The sequence below is a fragment of the Oncorhynchus masou genome, chromosome 27, assembly GCF_036934945.1.
Source record: "Oncorhynchus masou masou isolate Uvic2021 chromosome 27, UVic_Omas_1.1, whole genome shotgun sequence".
NCBI lineage: Eukaryota > Metazoa > Chordata > Actinopteri > Salmoniformes > Salmonidae > Oncorhynchus > Oncorhynchus masou.
This window is the reverse complement of record NC_088238.1, coordinates 29,408,549-29,428,707: the sequence shown is the minus strand read 5'-3', so window position 1 is coordinate 29,428,707 and position 20,159 is coordinate 29,408,549. Positions and strand designations below refer to the sequence as shown.

At 44.7% G+C, this 20,159-nt stretch overlaps 1 protein-coding gene and 1 non-coding gene across 4 annotated transcripts; both read right to left on the bottom strand.

Annotated features, from left to right (window-relative positions):
- Positions 1–809: 809 nt before the first annotated feature.
- LOC135516624 (small Cajal body-specific RNA 14) lies at positions 810–939 on the bottom strand. The gene has a single exon (XR_010451970.1). It is a non-coding gene; the product is annotated as a small Cajal body-specific RNA 14 (non-coding RNA).
- Positions 940–1,368: 429 nt separating this feature from the next.
- Positions 1,369–18,891, bottom strand: LOC135515966 (zinc finger protein AEBP2-like). Of its 3 annotated transcripts, XM_064939871.1 has the most exons (9): positions 18,294–18,891; positions 16,486–16,527; positions 15,293–15,509; positions 14,683–14,790; positions 11,370–11,556; positions 10,773–10,897; positions 6,013–6,080; positions 4,184–4,297; positions 1,369–3,151 (listed from the first exon to the last, which is right to left on the bottom strand). In XM_064939871.1, exons 1-9 carry the CDS (start codon positions 18,869–18,871, stop codon positions 3,139–3,141), a joined length of 1,452 nt encoding a protein of 483 aa, XP_064795943.1. In that variant the 5' UTR covers positions 18,872–18,891; the 3' UTR covers positions 1,369–3,138. The 3 variants fall into 3 exon arrangements, with proteins under 3 accessions (XP_064795943.1, XP_064795944.1, XP_064795945.1); XM_064939872.1 differs by lacking the exon at positions 16,486–16,527 and having other exon boundaries at positions 10,773–10,915; XM_064939873.1 differs by lacking the exon at positions 16,486–16,527.
- Positions 18,892–20,159: the final 1,268 nt, after the last annotated feature.

The window sequence follows — 20,159 nt, the reverse complement described above, 5'->3', positions numbered from 1 at the left end:
AAAAAAATTCTTCCTTTCCAACTTGCACCCGACAAGTCAAAAGTTGTTGGATAACTAGCAAGTAATATACTGGTTCATAAAGATGTGATTGATCCAATAGACTGTCAGTAGGAATCTGGCACGTCGGCAGAAGCATAACCCGCTTTCATCTGTTTGTTTTCTATTCATATTTTTATGTCTACGGATTTCAGTCACCACCAGATATTTATCATGTAACACTAACAAACCTAATGCCAGATCTTGTCAGTTGGTGAAAAATGATCGATAGATTAGCGCTAGCCTGTAGGCTTCATGATGTTATTGTAAGGCCCAGAGTGGATTCAGAGTGGACTGATATTGCTAATATTGTTTTTGATCAATGTTTTGTTGTTCCATACCTCAATATTCCAGCGGCGATGTCAGCGGTCATTGATCACTTCAATTATCAGTTGCACTTGGCCTAGATGTAAATAACATTCTCTAATCTGACTTCTCAGTTCACTGTGGACGGTCGTGTGTGTTGGGACATGCGTCACATCCCTGTCCAAATGAAATGCGTTCAACAACGCACAGCCGATGCTATAGGATGACTTTTATTGGGTGTGTCGTAGGTCCGTCCGCACGACGCTCACAAATCTGTCCCAGATGCCCCTACTGCCCCCGCATTCCTCCCAAACAAGCCTGTTACACAGCCTCCCAAACAGCCCTGCTCTGGATCAACACACAGGCCTGGTACACAGCCTGAACCAGCTAAAGAATAACCCCAGAACAGCACTCACAAACCAGGCCAGAGAGACAGTGAACCATGCTCTACCAACCAAGCCATAGAATGTGTATGGAACCATCGCACAGGGAGCCCAATAACTTGCTCGGTCCTGTCGGTGAGCACCAGTATCACTATGTGTGGCGTCATGGTCAACAGTACACTGCTCAGTACTGCAATTTTAACTGAACAACCACAATCTCCGCCGGATTCGAACCGACAACCCGTTTGAATAATAGTGCAGTGCCTTCTTAATCACTGGACCAACCAAGCCACTGCCTCGTGTCAGAGGCAATTATAAGAGATAACAGTTTTTTATCGAAAACATTTTATTTCAAAAGACCCGTGATGCCACATTATAAATGGACCTCTATAGATGTTCAGACAGACCGTGAAGAACAGTCCTACTGTATAGTTCAACATGATCGTCTCTAATCCCTGTGGACACTAACATGCAGAGGGTTAGCTAGCCAGTCTGACAGAAGACTGGAGAGGGGTTAATACTGTTGTTGTCTATTGCCAGCAGCACAAAGATAAACACATACACCGTACAACTTCCTCGTCATCGTGACCATCAGAAGCTGCGAGGGTAAAGGTTACCAAGCTAGTGTCAGACAAACGCAGGGTGTACTTAAACAGCCTTTAAAGAAATAATAAGGAATTGATATCGTCCATCAAAACTATTTTCCTATTGCATTATGTACAATTATTACAGTTTAAAACATTTTAAAAACATTGGAGCAGAAATAATAAATCCTCTACAGTAGAATTTCCAGGTATAAAAAATATATTACCAATCTCCAGGAGTATTTACAAAGACAAGTTTCTCTACAAAATGCAACTTGGTCTCTACAACATCAAGTAACTGTGCTGTTAAGCTTCGTAGTCTAGTTGTACTACCTTAAACTTACAAAAGCACCCACCTACTGGCTCAAATGTTTAGCACCTAGTATATAATACATTTGGCCTACACTACATGACCAAAAGTATGTGGACACCTGCTCGTCAAACATCTCATTCCAAAATCATGGGCATTAATATGGAGTTGGTCTCCCCCTTTGCTGCTATAACAGACTCCAGTCTTCTGGGAAGGCTTTCCACTAGATGTTGAAACATTGCTGCGGGGACTTGTTTCCATTCAGTCACAAGTGTATTAGTGAGGTCGGGCAGGCACGGATGTTGGCCGATGAGGCCTGGCTCGCAGTCGGCGTTCCAATTCATCCCAAAGGTTCGATTGAGTTGAGGTCAGGGCACTGGGCAGGCAAGTCAAGTTATTTCACACTGATCTCGACAAACCATTTCTGTATGGACCTCGCTTTGTGCATGCGGGCATTGTCATGCTGAAACAGGAAAGGGTCTTCTCCAAACTGTTGCCACAAAGTTGAAGCACATATCGTCTAGAATATCGTATGCTGTAGGGTTAATATTTCCCTTCACTGGAACAAAGGGCCCTAGCCTAAACCATGAAAAGGGTATTCTTCCTCCAAACTTTACAGTTGGCACTACGCGTTTGGGCAGGTATTGTTCTCCTGGCATCCGCCAAACCTAGATTTGGCTGTCGGACTGACAGATGGTGAAGCGTGATTCATCACTCCAGAGAACGCGTTTCCACTGCGCCAGAGTCCAATGGCGGTGAGCTTTACACCAGCCAATGCTTGGCTTGGCGCATGGTGACCTTAGCAGCTGCACACAAGCCTCGGGTCATGGAAACCCACTTAATGAAACTCCCGACGAACAGTTCTTGTGCTGATGTTGCGTCAAGAGGCAGTTTGGAACTCCGTAGTGAGTGCTGAAACCGAGGACAGATGATTTTTACACACTATGTGCTTCAGCACTCCCATTCTGTGAGCTTTTGTGGCCTACCACCTCGCGGCTGAGCCGTTGTTGATCCTAGACATTTCCAGTTCACAATAAAACCACTCACAGCTGACCATGACAGCTCTAGCAGGGCAGAAAACTGACTTGTTGGAAAGGTGGCGTCCTATGACGGTGCAATGTTGAAAGTCACTGAGCTCTTCAGTAAGGCCATTCCACTGCAAATGTTTGTCTATGGAGATTGCATGGCTGTGTGCTCAATTTAATACATCTGTCAGCAATGGGTGTGGCTGAAATAGCCAAATCCGCTAATTTGTAGGAGTGTCCACACACTACTGTGTACATAGTGTATTTTCAGAAACAATTAAAAACAAATACTAAATTCACTTTGTCATTTGGAGGAATTTGACATTGAAAAGAAAGTGAAAAGAGCAGAAATTGAACCAAGAAAAAAGGGGGAAATAAGAGGTATTAATCTCTGGTTTTCACTCCTGTCCAGACAAGACAGAACATAGGGACTTCCTATGAGAGGTGATATCGGCAGGCTCCTTCGAAGTCTCTTGATTGGTTGTTCTTAGTCTCTAGAAGAACACCCTGTAACGACAGGCAGCACGTTACATTAGTGTACAGTTATGCATATCATGATTTCTAACACGGTCCACCTCCACCCAGTCATTTGTGTAATGTAAGCATTCCTCTACATACACAATGTTTTACATTCTACCGAGGGTTTTACAGAACTATGGGAGGATGCCGAACACTTCATCAAAAACAAAGCCAGTCTGTAACCGTGTAAATGATCGTACAGGCGTAATAAAGGCCCGGTGCACAACTTATGAGAATAAAAATATTCTGATTGATCAGGGGAGTGGTGATGAGAGGTATTGGAGTGGTCAGAAGGGTCCACAGCAGGGGATCACACTCGCAAGAAACGGGGTGGAATGCATCGTCTACAGCGTAGTATTTTCTACTGGCTGACAACAGTGACTGGCGCCACCTGGTGGGGAAATAAATAGCAGTCAAATCATTCCTGAATCTTGAAAGCTGTACTTCTCAGGCGACTCCTGACACACAAATCACAACGACAACACACCATAACCTGCCCCTACTGAATGGCAGGAATGTCAGGATTCCTCCTCTCACCATTCCTCAGGGAACCATACCTTCTTCACTAGGCCTACAAGCATTTTACAACGCTGCTTGGAAGAATACAAGTGAGGAAAGACTTACAAAGAGATTTTGTTTCTAGGTAATACAAACTCGAAAGCAGCACGCAAGGCCGACGTGGGGTTCAGGATCACATCTCTCCACAGCCATTGGGCATTCATATTTAGCTCTGTGCTGCATGGCCATCTATTACAGGCAGAATGTAGCCATCATTCATTAGCTGGGTAAACAGAGTAGCACTGGCCCCCGGGGATCACTGGGCCAGTACCGAGTCTAGGAGAACACACCGGCTGTGGTAGCTATGCTCACATGGCTGCTGTTGTGAGTCAACCAAAGTATGAGTTATGTGCACGTCCACAGGCACGCACACTATTTGGAAAGTTAATGATTAGCCCTAATGGTCTCTGCCTCAAGATTTGGCAACCTACACCCCCCCCTCCAGTGCATGCACGCACACACCTGTATATGTTGGGGTCCAGCAGTACATGTGTGTCCTGGGGCAACTGGGAGAGATGGACCACCCTGGTCTTCTGCTGCGGCCGGTCACTCTCATTCACCCACACATCAGGAAGTCTGGCGAGAGGGATAGAGAGATTGAGAAAGTGAGAGGGAAGGAGGAGATAGAAAGTGAGAGAATGAGGGGGAAGGAGGAGAGAGAGAGAGAGAGAGAGGGGGAAGAGATGAGTCAGTATAAATTCAGTCTTGCAATTGGTTCAGTTGCCTCTAAGCTGGTGTCTGACTGGCATCAGCTTAGAAACGGGTTAAGAAGAGATTGCAGTGGTACACATGCATGCTTCCTAAAGCGTTGTCTAACTAAACAGTGTATTTAGGTGTTATCCGTGGGAAACAATGGGAGAGGATCAATACCAGTACCGGGCCCCTCTACTCCTGCCACTGTGAGCGTCACCAAGAAAGCACCCCGGGGTAGAGCACAGGGGGAGAGTTGGGGAGATGTGAATGAGCAGTGCTTGGTTCATCATTAGCAGACTGCTTGGCTATAGCTCACAGATTCAGAGAGGGGCAGAGAGAGAGGGGGAGGAAAGGAAGAGAGGGTTGGATAGTGGATGAAAGGAGAAGAGAGCGGTGATAAAGAAATGGAGAAGCGAGAGGCGACCGTACCCTTGCAAAAGGACGAACACAAGTAGACAGAGCCAAAACAAAAACAGCAGAAAAGCACCCAATAACATGGTAGGAGACCGAGAGGGCAAGGCCTCAGCTGTCTCCTGTTACGGTTTAAAATCACAGCAAATACAATGCTCGCTGCACAGAGGACTGTGTACATAGGGTGCTGCTGCAACCCTGTAGCTGAGAGCTGCAGTAGGAGTGACTACAACATCTGTTAGACATTCTCCATGGTAGTGTGGGTGACGGTTGCTTTTACAGCAACATGGTCCTTAGAGAGACATATCCAACTCTTAACCAAAAACCCTTCACAGCTTCTGAAACGAGTGCTGCAATACGCCTCTTGCTCCTCCTCCTCCCAAAAATTCCAAAGAGGAGGTTTATTTTGGACATGTACCGCGAAAGCGAGCGTCGTTTTGACTTTTAGCCCGTTTCCTGACCCAGAAAGTTGTTTCTATCGGAGATGAGTTCTCGGGGAGAGGGGTTTTAGACAGAGCAGAGTTGAGCTGACAGCCCGTTCCTCTGGCTGAGAGACTAATGACGAGGAGGGCTGCGGCTCAATAGTCTGAAGTGACTTCCTCGTCTCCTTACCTTCAATAATTTGTCTGATAATATACTATGCTAACTACATAGCTAACTTAAGATATTCAAGTCTGAAACGCACGTAGCTGGTTAGGATAGCTTTTATGCTAGTCAGGGGGGAAAGACAGGTGAGCGCTTGGTCCTTAGTGCTCTCAACAGGGCCACTGATGCGGGCAAAAGGAGCAGAGAAAGAGTTAAGAGGAAGGGATGGAGAGAGACCACAGGGTAGCTCCCACGAGATGAGGGAACCCATCCAGATCACTGACCCTTCTGGATGGAGGAGACGCCAACCTAGGTATCCTCCTGTGTGTGTTTGTGTGGGGTGCGGTGACATGTGACTGCCTGCCTCCTGCCCCCAGCCACAGGACAAACTGTCTAACCACCACTAAACGCCTGCTGACATTTACAGAGCAGGGGGGGGGAGAAGGATAGGAAGAGAGGAGGGTAAACCCTCCACTTGCCAGTAGTACAGGAGAGAAAAGGGAGCGAGGTGAGAGAAGAGGACTGTGGCCTTGTGTCTGCCAACAGGAGAGAGATGAAGAGCAGGATGTGGGGAAGAGAGGGTGGAGAAGAGGGCAACTTACATGTCCTCAGGAGTCCAGTGGAGGAGGACTTTAACCTTCCCAGAATCTTCCTTCCTCCTCGCTATTACCTAGAGACAGAAGAAGAGAGTCAAGACACCACCCAGTAACAGAGACATTGGAAAACAACATTGTACTGGAGACACACACCATCCCTAACCAAAGGTCTGATGCTGATGGCAAGTCAGTAAAAGGAATGAGACACCTGGTTCCAGTCTAATTGAGCCAGAGTCAATCTGTCCTCTCTCCCACTCTGCAGACTAACACTTACCTCACTGGCCTGAAGACGCCAGTCCAGCCGCTAAACCTACACACACACACCCCCCGTGTGGTAGGAACAATACAGCTCCCTGACTGACATTAGTGCACGCCAGTTTGTGAGTGTGTGACCCTGGACCAAGGTGAATAGTCACGTGCTATTTATCTTTAGAAACACAGACGGATATGTGTACACACACACACACAGAAAGTAGCTAGTTACAGCGTGAAAAGGCGTTACACTAGACTCTCTGGGCTTTATTTGCTTATAGCTTTGGCGTAGACAAGGCCTGCTGGGTTTGCCGGACTGCTCACGGCCGTCAATTTCTTCTCTGCAATGAGTCTGGATCAGAGCATCTCCCCGACAATTTCTGATTGGTCCCAGAAATTGATGGGTTGGGAACGCACGTGGGTAAAACAGTGTTTTGAAAATGTAATTGGCTTTGATACTCTGATTAGAGACAATCCAAATGGCTGATGACTGTTTTGACATCACCACAAACTACTTCAATGATGGCAGTCTCAGACTGAAGTGAACAGAGCAGCGGAAGAATTCAGTTGGAGTCGTCAGGCAACTGCTGGGCTCCTACGCCGTCTCTCCCTCTCTTGATTTCTCTGAGATAATACTGGTAGAAGCACTCCAACTGCATGTGTAGGGGAGAGGTGGAGGGTGGAGGGGTGAGGGAAGAGAGCGGCGTAGGGGTCTGTTTTCTAAGCGGCTCCAACAACAGGCCTGGCTGGGTCTGGACTGGGCATGTACGTCAGAGCAGTGCGTGTGTTTCGTGGGAGGGTTGCTGGCAGTTCCTTTATTAGCAGTTTAATTAAAAAGGGGCATGGGAGTCTGTTATTCCCTGGCTGGGCCCTTCATTTTCCACAGGGCTCAATACTGCACACATTAACTCATGAGAGTTTAAACCAGACTGCTGGTAATACGTCAATTTTGGAAAACAAGTTGTGTCAGACTCTGTTATTATTACTGAGAAAAATGAGATCGTGATGCTTTTAAGCGGGCTTTTTATTTGAAATAAATGGTGGTTTAATTGACCCTGGGGAGCCAGTCGACTGCCTGCCCCTCTCCCAGCCTCTAGTTTGCTCAATGGAAGTTCCGTCAACTTCTAGTGAATCTTTGTTTTCATTTCAACAACTTTCTAACTGTGATGTGCGAGACGCCACGAGGAAGATCACTGTAAAGAAACAAACAAAAACAACACTGGGGCTGATTTACTTTATCCTTTCTTGCTGCAGATTTCTGATTGTAGAATCTTTTAACACGTTTTACCTTACAATTATTTCTGTTGCCGTCCTCAGGGTCTGGAAAGTGGCCCACATTACTGTCCCTTCAAAAGATGGTGACGCGTGTGACCTAAATAATTAGAGCCCCATTTCCAGGCTGCGTGTAGCTGGTTTGAAAATGATTTAAAGATGCACTACGCAGAAACCGCTCTGCCATTTCCTGATTGCTAAAATTCTAAGTTTGCCTAATTTCAGTTCCTTTATTAGCAGTTTCATTAAAGGGGCATGGAACCAAAGTGTAGAGAATCACCGTACCATCTAAACCACTGTCAAATATATTCACCATAACCAAAAACATTGTATTTTCAGTTGTTTGATGCAGTTGTACAAAACCTAAAGTAAGACGCAAAAAACAAAACTTAGTGGAAAGCATAGAAATAAAGCACATGTATGTACAACTTCGTCGACTTGCTTTCAACGAGAATGACAGATCTACAACTCACATTTCTATGTGAATTTGGTTGGGTCACCTAAAAAGTTACATATTGCTGCTGTAAAAAGTATACAGTGTCTATATACTGATGATGTTAAATCAGGTTTTCCTCACATAACAAAGGGAGTCCTACGGGATGGATTCTTGCTCTGGTTATTTTCACATTATTAATAATATAATTTATCTGTTAAAAAAATACATTCACCTGTATGCAGATGACACTGTGGTGTATGCCATTAAACCCACAACTGACCAGGCTATGTGAGTGTCAATCTGCCTCTATTCCACCCCAGAAAGCATTTGTTGAACTGACATTGGTACTTAATAATGCAGGTAAAACCAAGGACATGTTCTTTTCCAAATCACATAAAAATAAGAAAATTTATGCATACGTACTTTGTAGGGGTGAAATGGTACACTTATTCGTACAGAACCATTCGGTCCAGGGACCTCGATTCGGTCGCACTGAACCCAGGTGACTACATAAAAACAATACAACATTTTAAAAACTACGTCTTCAGGCTATGCATACGCTGCGTAGCAGGCCTATGCCGCTTGAGAAAATCTGAGCTGAAACAAAACATTTCAGGCTATCCTGTTAAAACGAGCACCTATGCAGACGGAATCAGAACTGGAGGATCATCAACAATCGTTTAAATCACCAGTTTAGGAGCTTTTAGGCTTCCCAGCAGATTAAAATGGAGACGGATAGAACGTTGTGGAGAAAACGTTAACCGTATGTCGCCACGCTCAACAGAAATAGCCTACGCCGCTGCCAACACCTCAAATGTTGACACATTTACTCCGACATCACCCGAGTACACGGAGCAAGACGGAAACACATAGTCTCACCTCTGCATTTCAAGCATTCCGTGGCAGCTGATTCTGACCGGAGAAATTACAAGAGCGATAGGTAGGTTGTGTTTATATTTGTTTTATAGTCTTTGCTTTATAACCACGGATATGCGCCGATTCACGGTGATTGAGAATAGGGAGGTTTCAGCGCCTTGTGAAAGTCCTTTTAAGCCACGTTGCGAACTTCCCTCCTGCACCAATTTAAGCAAACAGGTTGTACCCGCTCGATATAAGCAAGCTTACTTCACAGTGACAGCCATCACATTACCCTGGAATGGGAGATGTGTACCGTGCTACAGACACACCCCTTTATGAGCATCACAACTGCGCATCAGGGCACTGAAGGAGACCGTGTCATGGTGTGTTCGTAACCAAGTGGGAATTTACCAACATACGACTGGGGAAAACCCCACTTGAATGGCCCTCCAACTGGTATTTACTTGTGGGAAACTTGTCAATGATCTGAAGCACACACTTCTCCCACATGATTACCACGGACGTCACCTGCTAAGGAAATGGCCTCTAACAGCATTTGGCAGTTAAATAGAACAAAACATTTATTAAAAAAGCAATCTATTGTAGTTTGCTGAACAAAAACATGTATTTTTTTTTTTTACATGCATTTTTTAGTTTATGGTTGATAGAGCTTGTAGGCCATTAGCCACTGGCGTTTCTCAACGAGTTCAAATCACATGATTGCGTCCAACTGCTATTTATGACTAAACAACGAACACATTCCCACCTCCTAGAAGGTGACCAATGCAGCATCAGAGTGGAAACTTGAGGACCAAAATAACAATCCTGCCACAACAGAATGACAGGAATATTGTGAATGAAACTTAATTTTCCCCTGCTGTATTGAAACTGAACCGTGAACCCCAAAACCTACCGAACCGTGGGTTTGATGAACTGTGACACCCCTAATACTCTGGATGGTGCCCTCATTGATCGTCTCCCCTCTTATAAATATCTGAGCATCTGGATTAACGAAAAGCTCTCTTTCAAAAAGCATGTTGATGAATAAGTTAAGAAATTAATCATTAAAATGGGCTTCTTCTAGAGGGCCAGGTTCCTGTCTTTCGTTAAATAGCAGAAAAACAAAATCATCCTGTCAACATTCATTCCGGTTATTGACTATGGCGATATCGTCTATATGAACGCTGCTGCCACGGTACTGAAGCCGTTGCACACAGTTGACCACAGTGCATTGTTACGGGCGATAGGTTCCGTACACATCACTGCAGTTTGTATCAGAAAGTAGGCTGGCCCGCTGTGAAGTCTCATAGATCAATGCATTGCGCTCTCTTTTTCTAGTCTATAGAGCCCTCTTGCATAAACTTCCATCATACCTTACCTCATTGTTAAACCTCAGACTGACAAGTAACCAGACCCAGACACAGGGATGTCTAACCCTGGAGGGCCCTTCAATCTCCACCCAATTAGGTACATCTGTTTTTAGTTTATTGCGCCTCGTGGAATAATCTCCAAAAGTCCTTAAAGTTAGAGTTGGTGCCTCTAGGGAAACTCGGGCAGATGTTAGAGAGCTCTTGTACTGAAGAATGTGTTTGTTTCATATGATTGCAATTTACTTGTCGTGTATTGTGTAATTGACGTGTGTACAGATAGATATGTTTAACAGTGTAATGGTTGTGTAATCGATGTGTTCATGCAAGGCCTCATCTGCGAAAGAGACCGTGGTCTCAGCGTGACTCCCAGCTTAAATAAAGGTAAAAAAAAAAAAAAAAAAAAAAGACAAACTCCTCTATTCAGCGGAGATCGTAATACTGTAGGTCTGCTGCGCCCTCTGCTGTCTGAGCAGTGAAGTACAGTGTGTGTGTGCAAGACCCTGCATGGTCTGCTGCAGCTGGATCCCTGACCATGCTGTGGTAGACGACGGTGATGGTGTGTGTGTGCTACTACTAACCGTGCTGTGAAACACCACACTGTGTCCGTTGCCCAGGCTCTCTATATGTGTCGCCAGGTTGAGGCAGATGGCCCGGTGTCTGATAGCATCCATGGTCTGGGCATCAAAGAAGTCGTGAGGTCGTGCTGGAGGGACAGAACACACTGGGGTGAGAGAGGGGGAGCGTTAAACTGAGGTTCATAGGTCAGAGGTGATTAGCCAATCAGATGGATCTGACCCTCGTAGATATTCATCAAAACGTTTCCCACCACCCGATTGGTTAAGACGCTTGGTTTGAAAGCCAGGCAACCTGATCAGCGAGTACATGGTTGATTGTTTGTATAATTGACTGTGTGCCTGCATATCTGTGTATGTGTACACATGCTTGCATTTGTGCGCGCGCGCGCTTGGATTACCATCCTCGTGGGTACCAGAAATTCCAAAAAGTCCCAGAGGACAAAGACTATTTTAGAATTAGGTTTACGGTTCAAATTAAATGAACAATTAGGGAAAATAGGATTTCATGGAAATCCATTTTAGGTCCCCCACAAGGATAATAAGACGTATGCTGTGTGTGTATTGCGTGTGTTTATATGTGCGTGTTTCTCGGATACGTACGTAAAGACCTCCTGCGTTTATTCTTGAGTTTCCGCCTCTTGTTAAGCCCCGCTTTCGAAGGTGAATCCTCCTTCATCTTGCCCTGATTGGCCAGCTTGTTGGAGTTCTGGGAGCTGAAGTGGGTGGGTACGTGGCGCGCCAGCCCCCCCTGGGAGGCAAACGTGGCATTGCAACCCCCCACCACACACTGATGGAAACAGAGACAACACCGGTGAGAATACAGACTAGTAGATATCTTACACAAGAGCACTTACATACAGTTGAAGTCGGAAGTTCACATACACCTTAGCCAAATACATTTAAACTCAGTTTTTCACAATTCCTAACATTTAATCCTAGTAAAAATACCCTGTTTTAGGTCAGTTAGGATCACCACTTCATTTTAAGAATGAGAAATGTCAGAATAATTGTAGAAAGAATGAGATACTTCAGCTTTTATTTCTTTCATCACATTCCCAGTGGGCCAGAAGTTTACATACACTCAATTAGTATTCGGTAGCATTGCCTTTATATTGTTTAACTGGGTCAAACCTTTCAGGTAGCCTTCCACAAGCTTCCCACAATAAGTTGGGTGGATTTTGGCCCATTCCTACTGACAGTGTTGGTGTAACTGAGTCAGGTTTGTAAGCCTCCTTGCTCACACATGCTTTTTCAATTCTGCCCACACATTTTCTATAGGTTTGAGGTCAGGGCTTTGTGATGGCCACTCCAACATCTTGACTTTGTTGTCCTTAAGCCATTTTGCCACAACTTTGGAAGTATGCTTTGGGTCATTTTCCATTTTGAAGACCCATTTGCGACCAAGCTTTAACTTCCTGACTGATGTCTTGAGATGTTGCTTCAATATATCCATATATTCTTCCTGCCTCACAACACCATCTATTTTGTGAAGTGCAACAATCCCTCCTGCAGCAAAGCACCCCGACAACATGATGCTGCCACCCCCGTGCTTCACAGTTGGGATGGTGGCCTTCGGCTTGCAAGCCTCCCCCTTTTTCCTCCAAACATAACAATGGTCATCACGGCCAAACAGTTATATTTTTGTATCAGACAAGAGGACATTTCTCAAAAAATATTTATTTAGATTTTCCCATGATGTCAATCTACTGAGTTTGAAGGTAGGCCTTGAAATACATCCACAGGTACACCTCCAATTGACTCAAATGATGTCAATTAGCCTTTCAGAAGTTTATAAAGCCATGACATTTTCTGGAATTTTCCAAGCTGTTTAAAAGGCACTGTCAACGTATTGTATGTAAACTTCTGACCCACTGGAATTGTGATACAGTGAATTATAAGTGAAATAATCTGTCTGTAAACAATTGTTGGTAAAATGACTTGTGTCATGCACAAAGTAGATGTCCTAACCGACTTGCCAAAACTATAGTTTGTGAACAAGAAATGTGTGGAGTGGTTGTAAAACGAGTTAATGACTCCAACATAAGTGCATGTAAACTTCTGACTTCAACTGTATATAATAATAGTATTGGTCTTTCTATTTGATGAAATCTAGGTGATTTCCTTTTCAATGAAAGTTCAAAAGGTTATAGTAGTGGAAACTGTAGGCCAGAGTATAGAACCACTGTTCAATGGAACCGTACAGAATAATATCATGCATTAGCTTTACACAGGATAGTGTGTGACAGATGTGCCTTGTGTTAGAATGATATTAATGCTCTCCAAGACTAGAACAACCTATAGCACATGACGTGTCCATACAGTAGGTACGGGGCCTTCAGAATGAATTCACCCCTCAACTTTTCACACATTTTGTTGTGCTACAGCCTGAATTTCAAATGGCTTCATTTGAGAATTGGTGTTACCTGCCTACACACAATACCTCATAATGTCCAAGTGGAATTATGTTTAAAAAAAATAGTTTACTAATTAATTAATTTAAAATGAAAGCGGAAATGTCTTGCGTCAATAAGTATTCAACCCCTTTGTTATGGCAAGCCTAAATAAGTTCAGGAATAAGAATGTGCTTAAATCACTCAAGTTGCATGGCCTGTGTTTAATAACATGATTTTTGAATGACAACCTCAGCTCTGTACTCCACACACAGTTATCTTTAATATCCCTAAGTCGAGCAGTGAATTTCAAACACCGATTCAACCACAAAGACCAGGGAGGTTTTGCAATGCCTCTCAAAGGGCACTTATTGGTAGAGCAGACAATGAATATCCCTTTGAGTATTTTGGAGTTATTAATTACACTTTGGATGGTGTATCAACAGAACCAGTCACTACAAAGATACGGGCATCCTTCTGAAAACAACTCAGTTACTGGAGAGGAAGGAAACTGCTCAGGCATTCACCAGGAGGCCGGCCCATGGTGACTTTAAAACTGCTACAGCGTTTAATGGCTGTGATAGGAGAACACTGATGATGGATCAACAACATTGTAGTTACTCCACAACACTAACCTAATTGACAGACTGAAAAGAAGGGAAGCCTGTACAGAATATTGCCAAAACATGCATCCGGTTTGCAATAAGGCCCTAAAGTAGAACTGCAAAGAATGTGGGAAAGAAATTAACTTTATGTCTTGAATACAAAGCATTACGTTCAGGGCAAATCCAACACATTACTGAGAACCACATCACATTTTCAAGCATGGTGGTGGCTGCATCATGTTATGGGAATACTTGTCATCGACTAGGATAAAAATAAACAAAACAGAGCTAAGCACAGGCAAAATCATAGAGGAAAACCGGGTTCAGTGGGAGACACATTCACCTTTCAGCAGGACAATAAGCTAAAACACAAGGCCAAATATACACAGGAGTTGCTTACCAAGATGACATTGAATGTTCCGGAGTGGCCTCGTTACAGTTTTGACATAAATTGGCTTGAAAATCTATGGCAAGACTTGAAAATGGCTGTCTAGCAATGATCCCCAAAACCTTAACAGAGCTTGAAGAATAAAACAAAATAATAATGTGAAAATATTGTACAATCCAGGTGTGCAAAGCTCTTAGAGACTTACCCAGAAAGACAGCTACAGTCGCTGCCAAAGCGGATTCTAACATGCATTAACTCAGGGGTGTGAATACTTCTGTAAATTAGATATTTCTGTACTTCATTTTCAATAATAACATGTTTTCACTTTGTCATTATGGGGTAGTGTGTAGATGGGTGAGAGAACAAACAAACAAATCCATTTTAAATTCTGGTTGAAACACAAAATGGGGAATATGTCAAGGGGTATCAATAACTTTGAAGACACTGACATGAGGATGTGGTTTGCAGAGTCAGTGCTTAGATGTCATGTGTGTGACAGTGAAATGGAAGAAAGGAGGGCGTTTTCTCACCTTGAATGGTTTGTCTCCACTGTGTGAGACCATGTGTCTCTGAAGCCAGCTCTGACTGGTCGACGGGGTGTTGTACACCTTGCAGCCTTTCCACAGACACACAAACACCTGGTGAGAGGACAGCAACACTGTTACACACACACACACATATATATATATTCACAGGTCACTCGCAATCTAGCTATTATGAGTTACCCAAGATGCAATGTAAGAGACGAAATGTCCCACGAAATCCTACTATCCTCGAGAATTGTAGTAGTTAGAAGTAGAAGCACCTAGAAACTCAATCCCCCATAAACTGACCCCCGCCCCCTCTCTGAACCTAAAGTTCAAAGAGAGATAAAACATCAAGCTGTCTTTTATACAGCCAGAGTCTATAATGTACAGCAGTACTTTTCATCTGGAGTTAGTTTAACACAGGATGTTTGGATTATCTTCAAGATGGAGAAGTGGAAGGGATTGATATTGTGAAGACAGGGGTTGTGGTGGTGGAGACGAGGGGGAAGAGGAGATGAGGAGGCATAAAACTAGGAGATGTAAGAAAGAAGAGGAGATGGTGAGCAGGCAGGAGGACAGAAGATTTAGGAAGTTGCTTTCCTACACTGCATACCCCTCCCCGTTGTCCGTCCACGTGCACGCCCCTGATGTGCTCAGCCAGGTCTGGGCTGGTGGTAAAGAGGAGCTGGCACTGGTCCCAGCAGCAGGTGTATGCTACGCCCTTACCCACCGACGGGGTGGCGGTGCCCGGGCCGTGCCCATTCATCATGGCAGGTGTGGAGCGCCCGCTGGACGCTGTGCTCTCCATGTCCATCAGAGTACTGCTAATACTGAGGGAGGGAGAGGGACAGGGAGAGGCACAGTGAGAGGGGGAGGCACAGTGAGAGATGGGGTCAGCACAGAGGTCTGTTGCACTACAAAACAAATCAAAATGTTATTCTTCACATGGGCTGAATACAACAGTGTATACCTTACCGTGAAAAGCTTACTTACACGCCCTTAACCAACAATGCAGTTAAGAAAAAGAAAGTTCAGAAAATATTTACTAAATAAAGTTTTTTTTAAATAAAAGCAACCATAATAGAGGCTATATACATTGGGTACAGGTACCGAGTCAATGTGCGGGGGTACAGGTTAGTCGAGGACATTGAGGTAATATGTACATGTGGGTAGGGGTAAGGTGAGTACGCATAGATAAACAGTGAGTGTGGGGGGGGGGGGAGACAATAAAGCCATTTAGTTAGCTGTTCAGCAGTCTTATGGCTCGGGGGTAGAAGCTTTTAGGACCTAGAGCTCTGATACCCCCTGCCGTGCGGTAGCAGAGAGAGCAGTCTGACTAGAGTTGCTCGAGTCACTGGCCTTCCTCTGACACCACCTGATAGAGGTCCTGGATGGCAGGACGCTTGGCCCCGGTGATGTACTGGGCCGTACGCACTACCCTCTGTAGTGCCTTGCAGTCTGTTCTAGTCATAGGTTTGGACAGCCTCAGTCACTAAATCATGGTGATATAGTGTGTTTACAGCATGTGCCAACACAGCTCTGAGCAATGTCGGCACATGGTATAAACACACCATTAGTATAGTTTATGTCTGTGTGTTCACTTCTCTGGGTCATATGAGGCTTCGTATGCCTGGTCTACAAGGAGGGATGTGAGGGTGTCATGGCGGATTTGAATCTCATGCCATTAGAGATGTAGAAGTATCCCTCTCAGTCCTCACACCCACACAAAGCTTCTCAGAGAGCATTAGTGACTCAGTAATGCTACCACGTTGGACTGAATGAAGAGAAGGTGACAAACACACACACCTCGTAAGGCTGCCTGCCTCCAGCTGCTCCCCTGCTCTGTTCCTGAGGTCCTCAATGCCAGAAGGGGAACAAAAGTTACATTGAGACCATGCAGCTGCCCAAACAGCAGAGCTCTCTCCTCCATTCACTCCTTTCTTACTACGGGCCATTCTGCCCCGGCCAGACAAAGCAACGCACCATGACAGGAGAGGGTTGAGGGGGAAAATGGGGGAGGGAAAAATCAGATCCTCTCTCCTTCAGATACTACACTTCAGTTCCCGAAGCAACACAGGGACTTCAGCCTTTGTGCTCACTGGGTTTCCTTTTGTTAGCTACCCATCGACAGGCCATCGCATGACTACAGACCGAGGAAATCTACCGGGATCCAGAAAGGGGGAATTATTCCACTATTCTAGTAGCAAAAGGAGACGGGTGGACATCGGGGTGTTTGTGTGAAATCATGGATTTCTCTGCTTCCATTTGAATAGGAAATGTGTCTATCGTTCTGATCCGTTGGCTCGTCCAGTGATATGCAGACGGTGTGCGCAGGGGCAGATCTGTGTGTAGTATTAGTACCTGGCTGATAAGACCCTATATCGACACAGGACTTTAGCATGTTTCATGCTATAGTTTATGTTTGTGTGGCGACTTCGACTGTTACATGCACAACGAGTCGGGTTCAATGGCATATACACGTAACTGGAGTTCGCCATAGAGTTGGGACAATCAGATCGGCAGACTCACTGCTTTGGGAGGGCCGCAATAACCCACAGTAAATTATTTGAAGTTGCATTGGAACAGAGTTGAGCAGTGAGTTGCATACAGCATCACTCATTTGGAACTGATTCACTCGTTCTCTCTTCTGCACTAGTTTATGATGCAGTGGAAGTTCCATCTGGGCCATTTCACATATTGTAATGGGGAATTCTGGGTACACATCTAAATATCTCAGAAAGACGTGTGTGTGATTCACTCATGTGCATGGGGGTGAGAACCTGTGTGTGTGTGTGTTAAAGACTCATCTCAACACAGACATCCTGTAACTAGTCACCACCCAGCCACATGGCCAAACCAACTAGAAGGTGATGAAGTGTTGTGTGACCACAGTGAGCCAGTTGACACGTCTGTAAGAGTGTGTGTATAGATATGTTAGAAGTAGCTCTGTGCCTAAACACCACCCTTCATATGAAAGCTGGGGCCTGTTGGTTGGCTTGTTGGTGAGTGATTCGTTTCTTTGTCTCAGTGCTACACCTGTGAAATTACTCATGAGACTTTCAAGGATACATGCTTTTGTCAAGGATACATGCCAACTTGGAAAATCTTACTTAACTCACTGAATTTGTTCACAAGATAAAATCAAGTCTAAAATGTTCATATTGCTGGTGCGTCTCTTTTTGACCGTGGTTTCATAGTAGCGATGAGCATCGTGGTGGCAATGCAGGCCATACATGGACAGGATGTCCAGATGAGGGTGTACGTGCAGCGTGGAACCATTCCATTGTAAACTAAAGGCAAACTTAGGCCTATTCAACTATCGGTTAAAACTATGCATGTCAACTGCCCATAACGCATAGTTGCGCATTGGGTGCTGATGCATTGTAGCAAAACAAACCCGATTGTTATGCTAAACTGCTGTTTGGCAAAATACAAAGTACGGAGATATCACACCACGCTACATAATTGCAAGGATAGTGAGTGTAACTTGTAACAACGTAGCATGAGCAAACGTAAACATCTTATTAAAATTGAATCATTGTTGGAGTGGGCTTGCAACATTGCTGCGTTGCTTTGTATTCAACATTTGGTCGGGTAATTAGTAATCCACAGACCTGTCTTCCGAATCCATTCGACTGAGAGGTTCTCCATCCGAGGATGATATCTCCACACTGGCCCGTCTTTTGATACCGCGGTCGGTTTTCTCCGTGGATTCCTCGCTTTTGGTCTTGTCCGAGCTGGGAGGCGAGGACCCGCTCTCCTCTCTTTGTTCTTGTTTCAACTCCACGATGCTCTCCCCGGTTTCGGTGCTGCTCGCAGGGATTCCCTCCACGGGACTTTTAACCGGTCCAGCCATTTCACAGGCCGGTTCTTCTTTGTTACCATTTTCCGTGGACAAAACCGATTCTTTTGCGACTTCTGGTGCGACTGAATGCTTCTCCTCTTTGCGGTCTCGGTTGCTCACGTCCATTTCTGGTCCGTCCTTGTTGTCACCCGGTTCCTGTTTCGAGTCTGTGGGGCCCTGCTTCTTATTCCCATTTTCTCCTTTGTCCAATGTTCCATTTTGCTCGTTTGTCGGTGTGGAGTCTTGTTCGGTACCGTTGGTTGTAACTGCAGCCATGTTCACAGCGCGTAGTAAGCTATTTTGTGTTGTAGGCCACCCCACAAAGTTGGTTCTTCCTCCCAATAGCATGCGCTGCTTCACCACGGGTGTTCAACGGGGACGCTAGGGGAGGAGGCATAACCATGACGTAGCCCCCCACATTGTGGACCGTTCCACGTGTTTCAGAGAACGATTGTTACAATGGTTTATATATATGTAAAAACAATAATAATAATATTTCCCTTTAATTGAAGTCAAATCATCACCCAGTAACACATTCCAGTCATTAATCTAAACAATTCTTACCACCATACCTGTGCTCAATTCTATTAGTAAGCCTAGCCCATGTTAATTGCATTTTTGCATAAAGCCTAGACTTTAATGCAAATTCATCAAAGCGGATATATTTCATCTTCTTCATGACCTCCAGGTCTTACTCTGTTGTAAAAGTATGGTAGGGGACCGTGATGGATTCTTCAAGTACAGGCATTGCCATTCAAGAGACCATTCCAGTGTCCAGTGCAAGTTGGACTCCATATTGCTGGAACTTGATGGAATGTCTGCACTGACTGATATTCAGTGGACCCCAAGAAGAGTATCTAACCGGATCCTAATAAAATACTAAATACGTAAGGTGGTAGGGATTAGGAACTACAGAGTAGGAGGCATGGAAAGGGTTGGAACTAGTGGAAGGAGTGGAATGGAACCAGACCCACATATCCAGAGTGCTACAGACAGGGACCACAAAAAATGCAGAGCCTCATTAACATAATGGAAGTATCACCACTAATGTCTGTCAAAGTATGGCAAATGGGCATAGCACGAAAGGAGGAGGGAGGGGGAAGGGAAGAAGGTGGAAGGATTGGGCAAGAGGGTGTGAATGGAGGTAACTGACCTTATTGTGTCGATGACCTGGCTGGATCTAGTGTGACAGTGGCATTGTCCAGAGCAGAGATCATTCATTTAACAAGTGGTGATTAGGACACACTTCCAGTTGAAGGCCAGAGAGTCCCAGTCCCTCAACAATGCAGAATGGAGTTTCTTGACCTTTACAAAGTTTGTCAATGTCTCCTCTGCAGCACCATCAGAGCTTCTATCTCATCAGTGATCAGCAAATCATATGTAACATAAAACCAAAACAACAGGAAGCATTGAACTTTGAATTCCTTCTCCCAATTATTATTATTATTTTTTAAATGTGGGGGTGGCAGGTAGCCTGGTGGTTACAGCGTTGGACAAGTAACCAGAAGGCTGCAAGATCGAATCCCCGAGCTGACAAGGTTGTTCTGCCCCTGAACAAGGCAGTTAACCCACTGTTCCTAGGCTGTCATTGAAAATAAGAATTTGTTCTTATCCGATTTGACTAGTTAAATAAAGT

What these genes read in the sequence shown, in the direction of transcription:
- LOC135515966 (XM_064939871.1), bottom strand. Translation starts at nt 18,871, where the DNA reads ATGCTATTGGGAGGAAGAACCAACTTTGTGGGGTGGCCTACAACACAA. An exon ending in CGAATGGATTCGGAAGACAG is followed by an intron (nt 16,528 to 18,293) that starts GTCTGTGGATTA and finishes TGAGGACCTCAG; the next exon opens with GAACAGAGCAGGGGAGCAGC. An exon ending in TAAACGCAGGAGGTCTTTAC is followed by an intron (nt 10,898 to 11,369) that starts GTACGTATCCGA and finishes CTGTCCCTCCAG; the next exon opens with CACGACCTCACGACTTCTTT.